Genomic DNA, 12,936 nt, shown 5'->3' on the forward strand with positions numbered 1-12,936 from the left:
GCAGCACATTCCAGTGCCTAATCAGCCCTTCTGTGAGGAAGTGATTCCTAATATCCAACCTAAACCTCCCCTGCCCTCCATACCATGCCCTTCTGTCTTGTCACAAGTTGCCTGGCACAAGAGCCTGACCCCCACCCGACTACAACTTTGCTTCAGGTACTTGTAGAGTGTGATAAGGTCCTCCCTGAGTCTTCTCTTCTCCAGGCTATACAACCCCAGTTCCCTCACCCTTTCCTCATCAGACTTTCCCTCCAGTCCCTTCCCCAGTCTCATTGCTCTCCTCTGGACCTGCTCCAGCACCTCAAGATCTCTCTTGCAGTGAGGGGTCCAGAGCTGCACACAGTGCTCCAGGTGAGGCCTCACCAGTGCCCAGCACAGGGCAGAATTCCATCCCTAGCCCTGCTGGCCACACTATTCCTGATCCAAGCCAAGATGCCACTGGCCTTCCGTGCCCCCTGGGCACACTGCTGGCTCATGTTCAGCTGTTGTCCCCCAGCACTGCCAGGTCCCTCTCTGCCAGGCTGCTCTCCAGACACTCATCCCCCAGGCTGTAGCACTGCATGGGGTTGTGGCCAAAGTGCAGGACCCTGCACTTGGCCTTGTGGAATCTCATACTGCTGGCCTCAGCCCATTGACCCAGCCTGGCCAGGTCCCTCTGCAGCATCCTCCTACCCTCCAGGAGATTCACACTGCCTCCCAACTTGGTGTCATCTGCAAATTTACTAATGGTTGACTTGGTTCCCTCATCCAGGTCATTAATAAAGATGCTGAATACAACTGGGCACAGACTAAACATCATAATACTGGTATGAAAAAAAACCCTATTACTACACCATAAAGTACTGGACCATTCCAAAAACCTTTGGACAAGGATTTAGTATTGGTTTGCAACAAGGAAAGGATATTCTGCCCTTCTCTCTCCTTTCCCTCACACTATCCAGCAGTGAAATCTGCAGTACAAAGTGGTGTCCAGATACTGTTCTCTGCCTTCACACCCTAGCAAATGGGATCTCTTAGCCTAGCAGTATGTACTCCCCCCTACACACTTGTTTGAGGCCCAACAAATACCCACACATGCTGTCACATGTGTCACTATGTGTCACTATCTGGCTCTGCTTCAGAAATCTGCTATAAAGCACTAAGGGTTTCTAGAAACAAGGAAACAGAGCTCTGGACTGTCACAAGTCTTCTGTTGCTTGTCTTTGTAGAAGTGAAAAGTCCATGTCATTTGGTGTTGCCCAGCTCAGAGAATGAAGGAGGGAAAATCTTATGGGGAGAGGCTGAGGGATCTGGGGTTGTTTAGCCTGGAGGAGAATCAGGGGGAACCTTATCACACTCTGCAACTACCTGAAGGGAAGCTGTAGTAAGATGGGGATCAGGCTCTCCTGCCAGGCAGCCTTTGGCAGAGAGGGCATGGCCTGAAGCTGTGCCAGGGGAGGTTTAGGTTGGATGTTAGCAAGCACTTCCTCAGGGAAAGGGGAATTAGCAACTGGAATGGGCTGCCCAGGGAGGTGGTGGAGTCACCATCCCTGGAGGTGTTTAAGGCAAGATTGGATGTGGCACTTAGTGCCATGGTCTGGTTGATCTGGTGATGTTAGGTCATAGGTTGGACTTGATGATCTCAGAGGTCTATTCCAGCCTCAGTAATTCTGTGATTCTGTGTGAAAGGGCAAAAGAAACACCGATCCAGGCAACCACATACTGAGGATGGCTAGCCTGAACTAGGCAGAAGCTATTAAACCACTTATTTCTCACCATTAAACTGCACAGAGATGATGTTTGCTTGGCAAAATGGAAGAAGGGAAAAAAAAAAAGGGAAAAATATGAGAACTACTTCAAGGTATCATTCTAGTTACAGTCACCAACCTTCAGCACCAAAATGCTCACTTACTGAACAATGCCTATTTTTCATGGATTGTATACACTGTAAATTTATCACAGACATTGATTTGTAGCAAACAGATGTTCTTATATATATATTTTTTTGGATGAAAAGATGCAGTGAGGTTGAATAACTTGTCAACATCAGTCCTCTACTCAGCCTTTGAGTCTGCTGTGCAAATTAAAATGGTATCTCATGGTCCTCCTGTCAGGATCTGAAGCATCCTGGCCTGTCTCAGGAACAGTGTGGCCAGCAGGAGCAGGGAAGTCATTCTGCCCCTGGACTCAGCACTGCTTAGGCCACACCTTGAGTCCTGTGTCCAGTTCAGGGTCCCTCAGTATAGGAAAGATGTTGAGCTGCTGGAAGGTGCCCAGAGAAGGGCAACAAAGTTGGGGAGGGGTTTGGAGCACAGCCCTGTGAGGAGAGGCTGAGGGAGCTGGGGTTGCTTAGCCTGGAGAAGAGGAGGCTCAGGGGAGACCTTCTTGCTCTCTACAGCTACCTGAAAGGAGGTTGTAGCCAGGTGGGGGTTGGTCTCTTCTCCCAGGCAACCAGCACCAGAACAAGAGGACACAGTCTCAAGCTGCACCAGGGGAAGTTTAGGCTGGATGTTAGGAAGAAGTTCTTCATAGAAAGAGAGATTGGCCATTGGAACGTGCTGCCCAGGAAGGTGGTAGAGTCACCATCACTGGAGGTGCTTAGGAAGAGCCTGGATGAGGCACTTGGTGCCATGGTTTAGTTGATTAGATGGTGCTGGGTGACAGGTTGGACTTGATGATCTCTGAGGTCTTTTCCAACCTGGTCTGGTCTATTCTATTCTATTCTATTCTATTCTATTCTATTCTATTCTATTCTATTCTATTCTATTCTATTCTAATGTCTCTTTTTAGTGGGTTGTATGCACTGTAAATTTATCACAGACACTGATCTGTAGCAAACAGATGTTCTTATATCTTTTTTTGATGAAAAGAAGCAAAGAGGTTGAATAACTTGTTAACATCAATCCTTTGTTCAGCTGTTGAGTCTGCTGTGCAAATTAAAATGACACCTCATGGTCCTCTTGTCAGGATCTGAAGCTAAACACCTTGAGAACTGCTTCCTAAAGCCATGTTTTTTTTCTTTCCTAATAAACTCAATAAAGATTTTAGGGGGGTGGGGAGTGGAGAAGAAATAATGTGGGGCAACTCCAGAAGCTGATGCAGTGCAAACTTCTCTGAAATGAGCTGGCTTGGGGTTTTTATTACCCTTGTCTTCCCTCTCCTTCCCTTTTCTCTCTGGCCTTAGCAGCACCTGCCCAAAATCAATTGCCTTTCTGGCAGACAGCTGGAACAGAGTGGCCCATGCAGTTTGCACAGGATTATTTGGGTCGGACAGAGTGGAAGGAGAGTGGCTCAACTGAATCACAGTATACAAGACTCTGGCCTACTGCTGAATAATTCAAACCAGGGTATTTTCCTTCTTTAATATATGAACAGATACTTCCTTCCTGCGTGAAGAAACAAATCCTTCAACTTTCTGCTTTTTATTATTTTTGAAAGAAGCCAGGGATCAGAGAACATCAACTAATGAGACTGTTCTCTTTTTCTTTTTTTTTTTTTTGGTATATATATTTCAAATTAAAGAAAAAAAAATTCCCTAAAATTTGAGACAGATCTCTTATGTTTACACACACACATTTCCTGTCTACCGAATGATGCCTGGGACTCCTGCCTCAAATATTTTTCCTGCTCTTACAATAAGTCAGTAATACTGAAAATAGATCTTCAAATAGCTGTTGAAAGGGAGAAGAAAAAAATTAAATTGAAGTGTTCCAAGTCATCAGGACACTGGTAATAATTTCATACAGAGCCCAGCCATTTTCTAAAGGGATGGCAGAAGAAGGCCAATACACAGATGACCAGAGACTGATCAACTGAAACTGTGCTGCTCCAACTAACAACATAGAATCAGAATCAATATGGTTGGAAAAGGCCTCAGAGATCATCAAGTCCAACCTATCACCCAACACCTCATGACTAACTAAACCATGGCTTCAAGTGCCACATCCAATCCCTTTCTGAACACGTCCAGGGATGGGGACTCCACCACCTCCCCAGGTAGCACATTCCAATGGCTAATTACTCTTTCTGGGAAGAACTTTCTCCTCACCTCCAGCCTAAACTTCCCCTGGCAGAGCTTGAGACTGTGTCCTCTTGTTCTGTCACTGGTTGCCTGGGAGAACAGACCAACCCCCATCTGGCTACAACCTCCCTTCAGGTCGTTGTAGACAGCAATAAGGTCTCCCCTGAGCCTCCTCTTCTCCAGGCTAAGTCAACCCCAGCTCCCTCAGCCTCTCCTCATAGGGCTGTGCTCCAGACCTCCCCCCACCCTCATTGTCCTTCTCTGGACACATTCAAGCGTTTCAATGTCCTTCTTAAATTAAGGGGCCCAGAACTGGACACAGTACTCCAGGTGTGGCCTAACCAGGTCTGAAACAAATTAAAGGAAGCATACATGGCCATTGGAATGGGATGCCCAGGGAGGTGGTGGAGTCACCATCCCTGGAGGTGTTCAAAAAAGGATTGAATGTGGCACTTGAATCCATGGCTTAGTTGTCATGAGGTGTTAGGTAATAGGTTGGATCTCTGAGGTATTTTTCAACCTGGCTGATTCCATGATTCTATTACATGGGGGTTCTACAGTGGGTGCAACAATAATAGCACAGTTACTCCCAGACTATATGAAGGAGAAGTAAGTAATTAATCCATGACCTACACATTTAAATGAGCTATGTATATGCACCAAACACTTCCTTATTTCTGGACATCCAACACGTTCAGCCTAGCCGTGGCAGTCCTTCCAATTTCTTTTCTTGCTGACACCTGAACGACTGCTTAAGAAGAACCACAGTTATTTCTTACACAAAATAAGTTTCAGTGCTAATTACTGTACCTACTTCAGAAAAGGTAAACTCATCCACCTCTATTTCTTCATAGTCATCCTCCACTTCATCACTTTTAACAGCTGCGAGAGCCCTGGCCAGTTTCTTTCGCAAAAGGCAACCCTTCCAAAATGCCTAAACAAAAAAATTTAAAGCATGTTAAACAAAGCCATAGATCAACCCCCAAATCCAGATTCCCTCTGTTATCCCATTAGGAAGATAAAACATCTTGGGCCTTGGTTTAATAGCTCAATGATCTGTTTTTTGAACTTTATGTGACATTTAAAACTACAAGACAAATTAAATGCCAGCATATGTCTAAAGCTTAGAGTACTCGAGAGGCTCTCCGCAAGTAAGCAGAAAGGAATCCTGCAACTCCCTCAACTGCAAGCCTGGGTCAACTAATTAATTACTTGACAATTCCTTCAGGGACTATTATAAACTGAAAGGAAAGGCTCCATAAGAAAAATCTGAGTGTCAACTTTCAAATTACTGAGAGTAAAAATACACTTGTACTAAATGTCTTCGATTTTACAAGTAGCAATTCCTGGAGCCATCCCATGCAATTGACCCAGGTCAGTTCCTCTTTCTTAACTAAGATCTTTATTTTAGTAAAATATTGCCAGTAGGCATAAGCATATCTAGGAAAAAAAAAAGGAACACATTAGGAGTTACAGTGCTAGGAAGAGTGGAACAGGTGTTAGGAACGCATGCCAAGCTGTAGAGTCAGATCTAGGAAGAGGACAAAATGAAATAGCTGGAATTAAGAGCACTGAATTTGGGAGAGCAATTTTTCTCCAGATCAGGGTTTGACATTATTGGAGTTCAAGATGCCTTAAGCATTTAAAACACCACAGGAGAAACTTCTAGTGCTCTGAAAGATGTAGTGCTGTTGACATTTAATGGCATTGCAATGAAAGCACTAAGACAGGAAGGGCAAATCTCATACTCTAGCTTGATGTTTAGCTTATTAATTTTTAGGCAATGATTAGCTAAATTCAAAGGTGATGGAAAGTGTTGCTGGGTTTAGACACACAAATCCTGATTATTGCAATATAAAATAATCTATTAAAATAGTAAAATGTTGAATTATTTAATTATTCTTTATTATTATATATAAATTATTATTATTTAGTATTCTAAATAAAGTATTTATTAGTATATAAGTTATTATTCATTATTATATACATCCTTTGATTATTTAATTATTAACATATTAAAATATCTATTAAAATCTAAAAATAATCTATTAAATATTTCTTCATTATTTCATTGTTTCTTCATTATTTCATAGTTCTGAGCCCCTCAGTTTAGGAAGGATGTTGACTTGCTGGAATGAGTCCAGAGAAGGGCAACGAAGTTGGTGAGGGGTTTGGAACACATGCCCTATGAGGAAAGACTTAGGGAGCTGGGGTTGCTTAGCCTGGAGAGAAGGAGACTCAGGGGTGACCTTACTACTCTCTACAACTACCTGAAGGGAGGTTGTAGACAGACGGATGTTGGTCTCTTCTCCCAGGCAGCCAGTACCAGAACAAGAGGACATAGTCTCAGGCTGCGCCAGGGAAGGTTTAGGCTGGAGGTTTGGACGAAGTTCTATACAGAGAGAGTGGTTGCCCATTGGAATGGGCTGCCTGGGGAGGTGGTGGAGTCACTGTCATTGGAGGTGTTCAGGAGAAGACTTGATGGGGTGCTTGGTGCCATGGGTTAGTTGTTTAGGCGGTGCTGGATTGGTTGACAGGTTGGACACAATGACCTTGAAGGTCTCTTCCAACCCAGTTTATTGTATTGTATTGTATTGTATTGTATTGTATTGTATTGTATTGTATTGTATTCTATTCTATTCTATTCTATTCTATTCTATTCTATTCTATTCTATTCTATTCTATTCTATTGTTGTTATTTTCCTACAGATGTTCACAAGCATCCAGACAAAACATCCTGATGCTAGTCTGTGATCCAGTGACAAATATATTCCATTCAACAATGATAGTTTTTATGCAAGGGAGAAAAGCCATCCTAATGGTGTATGCAGAAGGAGAAGTGTAAGGCAGCTGTTAACACAGGACTATGAAAGGACCAGGTCAGTGCCCAGTCATGATCAAAAAGTGAAATTATGTTAGTAGCCCTTAAGATATGAGGTTAAAACTGCCTCATTGTACTCATTAATGGTATCTCTGCCTAAGAAATTCAGCTCTAGCCACTTCTTCAAAAAGGTTGAACAGGGTGAGGTAAAAGTTCAGAGAGGGAGGAGCAGATGAAAAGTAGTAGAGAGTAATGTGAAAAGAGATTAAATGGGCAAAACTTTTCTTTCCAAAAGAGTAAATACAAGAGGGATCTAAAAAAAACCCCAAACATCCAAAAAAAAGCAGAGAAGATAAATAATGAAAGATTATTTTCATGCTAACTTTGGAAATGATCAGGTGTGAAACAAATGAAAGGAAGCATACTTGAATCACTACACACTTTGGTGAAACTCATCACTTCAGTATAGAATAGAAGTCAAAAATGGATCAAATAAGTTTATGGGGAACAATTTTTAACATACTAGCTACACAATATACTCTGGAAAAATCTGATCCTGCTCTGGCAGAGGGATTGGACATGAAGATCTCCAGAGGTCCCTTCCAGCCCCTAACACCCTGTGAACTTCCCAGATAATTGACTGCTGTAATATGATTCTGTACTTGTCCTACATCTTAATATGCACATTGACTAAACAGTTTGCTACTGCCCATTTGCTGAGTGAGATAGCAATGAATTACTTAGAATTTCAGTCTGCAAATGGAACTTTGGCTCCTAAATCACTTGGGCACTGTCAGCTTTTTTAGAGAAGACTTACAAGACTGAATGTCCTCAAGTTAAAGTGAAATTTGAGATCAATATAGGGTCCATTTGCTGAAAAATACAGACTATCTCATGAACCCTGGCAACCTGGCAGGTAAATACTGCATATGGTTAGCAAACTAAACAGCTCCAAGGCATGGACTGTGTCCAGTTCTGGCACTCTCAGCATAAATGGGACATGATAAATTTGGCTGCTGTAGTGGGACCAGAGAAGGGCTGCAAATATGATCAGAGGGCTGCAGAACCTCCTCTATGGGGACAGGCTGAGAGAGTTGGGGCTGTTCATTGTGGAGAAGAGAAGGCTCTGGCAAGACCTTAGAGCAGCCTACCAGTACCTGAAGGTGGCCTACAAGAAAGCCTGGAAGGGACTTTTTACAAGGGCTTGTAGTGATAGGATGATAGGGAATGGATTGATGATTATGGAGGGTAGATTTAGGCTGGAGATTGGGAAGAAATTCTTTACAGTGAGGGTGGCGAGACACTGGAACAGGTTGCTCATGGAGGTTGTGCATGCCCCCCTCTCTGGAAGTGTTCAAGGCCAGGCTGGATGAGGCCTTGAGTGACGTAGTCTAGTGGAAAGTGTCCCTGCCTGTGGCAGTGGGGTTGGAACTAGATGATCTTTTAAGGTCCCTTCCAACCTAAACCATCTATACATTCTTGCACAGGGTAATCCGTTCTGTTTAACTCTTAGCTCTGTATCTACCAGAGGATGGTCTAGGCCATGGTCTATCCCAATAGCAGTATGGATGAGGCAATCCTGGGTTTGGGAGATGAAGAGAGAGGGAAAGAGATGGAGGGTTTAAGGCCAGGCTGGTTGCTCTGGGCAACCTGATGTAGTGTGAAGTGTCCCTGCCCATGGCAGGGGGGTTGGAACTAGCTGATCCTTGATGTCCCTTCCAACCCTAACAATTCTATGATTCTATGATAGGTAGGATAGAATAAGATGGGAAGAGCAGTGAGGTGCATAAATACCAAACATGATGTACCAGTCTGAGAGTTCAACAGCACAAACACACTCCAGTAAGAACATGGGCAAAAGAGATCTTGAATATAATATCAGAAGTAAATCAAGCAAAACTAATTCACAGAAGTTCTTGGTGGAAAAAAGCACCCAAAAAGATAAAGGGAAAATGCTTTATGAGTCTACATAACTTTTCAGAACAAAAGCTCTCTTTTAGAAACAGAAAGATTGTGCTGATTAGCTAAAATGTTTAATAAGTACATTATTAATAACATAGTTTAAAAAGAGAGAGCAGATGACAAGTACAGAAGAGTAGTAAGATCGATTTCTTTTCTTGAGACCAACCTGGATTAGTGTGGCAGCTTCATGCTTCCGTCTCAGAGCTTCCATAAACCAAGGATTCTCTGTTTTGCCGGAGTCAGTTTTCCTCTTGGCCTGGTACTGCCGCCAAAGGGACTGGGTCATGGATGCTGCCATAGGCAGCCTTGTAGAGAAATAAATACTTTTATCAGTGACATAGGCTCACCTGTATGGCTGGATGTAAGGGTGACAAGACTGGTGAGGGGCCTGCAACACAAGCCCTATGAGGAGAAGTTGAGTGAGCTGGGGTTGCTTAGCCTGGAGAAGTGGAGGCATGGGGGAGACCTCATTGCTGTCTACAACAACCTGAAGGAAGGTTGTAGCCAGGTGGGGGCTGGTCTCTTTTCCCAGGCAACCAACAACAGAATGAGGGGACACAGTCTCAAGCTGTGCCAGGGGAGGTTCAGGCTGGATATTAGGAAGAAGTTCTTCACAGTTCTTCCCAGAGAGAGTGATTTGCCATTGGGATGTGCTGTCCAAGGAAGTGGTGGAGCTGCCGTCCCTGGAGATCTTCAAGAAAAGCCTGGATGAGGCACTCAGTGCTATGGTCTAGTTGATTGGATTGGGCTGGGTGATAGGTTGGAATGGATGATCTTGGAAGTCTCTTCCAACCTGGTTGATTCTATGATTCTATGATTATCCTAGCTGAAAAATTACAACCACATGGCTCCAGCTCTGGAGTCTTCAACATGGGAAGGGCATGGACCCGATGGAGGGCCACAAAAATGATCAGGGGGCTGGAACACCCCTGCCATAAGGACAGGCAGAGGGAGCTTGCGTTGTTCAGCCTGGAGAAGAAAAGGCTCTGGGTAGGGCCTAATAGAGGCTTTCCAGTACCTGAAGGGAGCTCCAGAGATTAGACCAGATTTCCTTTTTAACCCTAAAATGCATTTATCAAGTATATCACCCCCTAAACATGGTTTATTTTTAAGCTTTGAGTTTATAAAAAGCAGTAACTGAGTTTGTGTTCTGTGTTGAAAAGAACTGCCCAACGACTGACAGTTAAAACATTAACCAAAAAACTCTAAATGAGCCCTTTCAAAATAATTTTTCTGAAGCATTCCCCTTCCATAATAGACTACTGTACTGTTACTTTCAACTTCTTGAGAGGCAGTGATGAATTCTGTGTTCTTCCTGAATAATAAATTTTATGACAAATTATTAATGTCTTAAGTACCTACTAAGTACTACTGCCATTTACCTAAACAGTATGAAGAGGCACATCTTCTCTGCTTGCTCTTCATAGTGATCTCAAGATGTGCATTTTAAAAACTGAATTCTTATGGAATCATAACTGCATTTTTATCCCTTTAAGGCAAAAACATCAGCTTCTGATACACGATCAGTTTTCCCTGATTGTGTATCCAGAACCATATAAGCTAGAAGCACGTGCATTCCAAAGAGGTAATAAACCAGTCTGTTTCATGAAGGAGAGTATTTGGGGGCACAGAACAAGTTGAACTGGCCCCTCACCTCTGCCTCAACTTTTAAGGAGCAGGTTGAGGCATGTTGGAGGAGTACCAAGGGCAGGGCAGGCTGCTAGCTCTTCAGTCATCACAACAGCAGGAGACTGGCCTGAGGTCAAGGGAGTAGGATGGTAGAGTTAAGCAATTTTTCTCTCTGGGCTTCTAAATGATACTGTCTATAAACTCCACACAGATGAATCTTGAATGTCTAGTCAATAGTACAGCAAAACCCCCTTAGGTTAATTTGCAGTTTAAACTACCACAAAACTCCTATGAACCATCCAGCATTTATATGCCCTATCATTCTAACTATCACCAAACTGGTGTCATAAATACATTGCAAAAAAAAAAAGAGAGAGTTTTAAAATGCTCTTCCTATGCAGTATTTTAAAGTGATTTTAAGTACACATATATTCTAATACATCAACTGACAGAACATTGCAAAGGAGCATTGTTAACATGGAAATCTAGCGTCCATCACCTTAAAATACCAATTTATTGTCTTAAATGAGCTTAAAAAGATTGCCTTCTTACTACAACTTCTGAAAGAAACCCTCACTGCTGCTGCCTGTCCATACAACCTTCCTGAAAGCAATCTGACATCTCTCTTACCTTTCTGCATCACTCTCAAAATCCTGAAGATCCCTTTCTGTATCACTCTCAAAATCCTGAAGATCCCTTCCTGTATTCCTTGCTGCTACCACTGACTGTTGCACCGTGAGCTGGGCTGACAAGTTATTGTTGCCTTTGCTCTCCCCACTGTAATTAATACACGATTCAGTGCTCTTCTGCTTGACTCTCTGGTCTTCTTTATTTTCCTTTTGGTGCACAGGTATGGAGGAGTTAATGGATGTGGCCTGAATACGGCCAGCGGTAATCCATCTTTCAGAAGGATCCAACGAGACTTGTTTATTTTCTGTCACACCCATGATAAAGAGGTTATTTTCCTGTAGGCAGCCAGTGGATGTTTGCTTTAAATGATTTTGCAGTGCTTCTGGGCCATCTCTGTCAGTAATGCTCCGTTCCCCGTGCTCGTGCTCGTAGCGATGTTTAACACTCAGTCTCATCAACTGATTCAAATACCAGCATTGTCCCTCTGCAGAACCAACAGAAGAGGCAAGCCTGAAAAAGAAAAGGCAAATAAAAAAACCCAAACCCCAAGCCAATTTTACATGTGTTTAAGACTGCAAAAATGCTCTTCAAAACTATTCCCTCTACTATTTTCTGATTGTGGTGGGTTGAGAGAGAAGGCCGAGCTTTCCCTCCCACTTTACCTTCCACTTCCAATGATCCTTAGACACTTCCATATTCCTACAGTGAACAGCAATCACTCTGATTGAAAAACAGCTCCAGCATTTATAAATCTTAATTATATTTTTCTTTCCTTCTTTTTTTTAAAGCAGTATTTAAATATGCTGATATACATTAGATTGCTTGCTTGCCTCTGAGTTTTAGAATAAATTAGAATAAACCAGGTTGGAAGAGACCCTCAAGATCATCGTGTCCAACCTATCATCCAACACCACCTAATCAACTAAACCATGCAGCCAAGCACCCCATCAAGTCTCCTCCTGAACACATCCAGTGATGGTGACTCCACCACCTCCTCGGGCAGCCCATTCCAATGGGCAATCACTCTCTCTGTGTAGAACTTTTTCCTAACATCCAGCCTAAACCTCCCCTGGCGTAGCCTGAGACTGTGTCCTCATGTTCTGGTGCTGGTTGCCTGGGAAAAGAGACCAACCTCTGCCTGTCTACAATCCCCCTTCAGGTAGTTGTAGAGAGCAATAAGGTCACCCCTGAGTCTCCTCCAGGCTAAACAATCCCAGCTCCCTCAGCCTCTCCTCATAGGGCTTGTGTTCCAAACCCCTCACCATCTTTGTTGCCGTTCTCTGGACACCTTCCAGCAAGTCAACATCTGTTCTAAACTGAGGGGCCCAGAACTGGACACAGGACTCAAGGTGTGGCCTAACCAGTGCAGTGTACAGGGGCAGAATGACCTCCCTGCTCCTGCTGGCCACACTGTTCCTGATGCAGGCCAGGATGCCATTTGCCCTCCTGGCTGCCTGGGCAGACTGCAGGCTCATGTTCAGCCTACCATCGACCAGCACCCCCAGGTCCCTCTCTGCCTGGCCGCTCTCCAGCCACTCTGACCCCAGCCTGTAGCACTGCATGGGTTTGCTGTGGCCAATGTGCAGAACCCGGCACTTGGATGTGTTCAATCTCCTGCCCTTGGACTCTGCCCATCTGTCCAGCCTGTAGAGGTCCCTCTGCAGAGCCTCTCTACCCTCCAGCAGATCAACTCCTGCCCTCAGCTTGGTGTCATCAGCAAATTTGCTGATGATGGACTCGATGTCCTCATCCAGATCATCAATAAAGATGTTAAAGAGCATGGGGCCCAGCACTGATCCCTGGGGCACACCACTAGTGACTGGCTGCCAGCTGGATGTGGCACCATCTTCCTTAAAACGCTTCTGTCTGTTCGAAACAGCACAGCATGCGTTTC

At 43.9% G+C, this 12,936-nt stretch overlaps 1 protein-coding gene across 1 annotated transcript in view; it reads right to left on the reverse strand.

Annotated features, from left to right (window-relative positions):
* LRRIQ1 (leucine rich repeats and IQ motif containing 1) overlaps positions 1-12,936 on the reverse strand; it is a 141,999-nt gene that overhangs the window by 86,189 nt on the left and 42,874 nt on the right. The window contains exons 15-17 of the mRNA XM_054177871.1: positions 11,043-11,552; positions 8,950-9,088; positions 4,815-4,934 (exon numbers count right to left, since the gene is read on the reverse strand). Of these exons, the coding sequence (XP_054033846.1) occupies positions 4,815-4,934; positions 8,950-9,088; positions 11,043-11,552 (769 nt within the window). The remainder of the gene's footprint in view (positions 1-4,814; positions 4,935-8,949; positions 9,089-11,042; positions 11,553-12,936) is intronic.

This window comes from Dryobates pubescens, chromosome Z, assembly GCF_014839835.1.
Source record: "Dryobates pubescens isolate bDryPub1 chromosome Z, bDryPub1.pri, whole genome shotgun sequence".
Lineage (NCBI taxonomy): Eukaryota > Metazoa > Chordata > Aves > Piciformes > Picidae > Dryobates > Dryobates pubescens.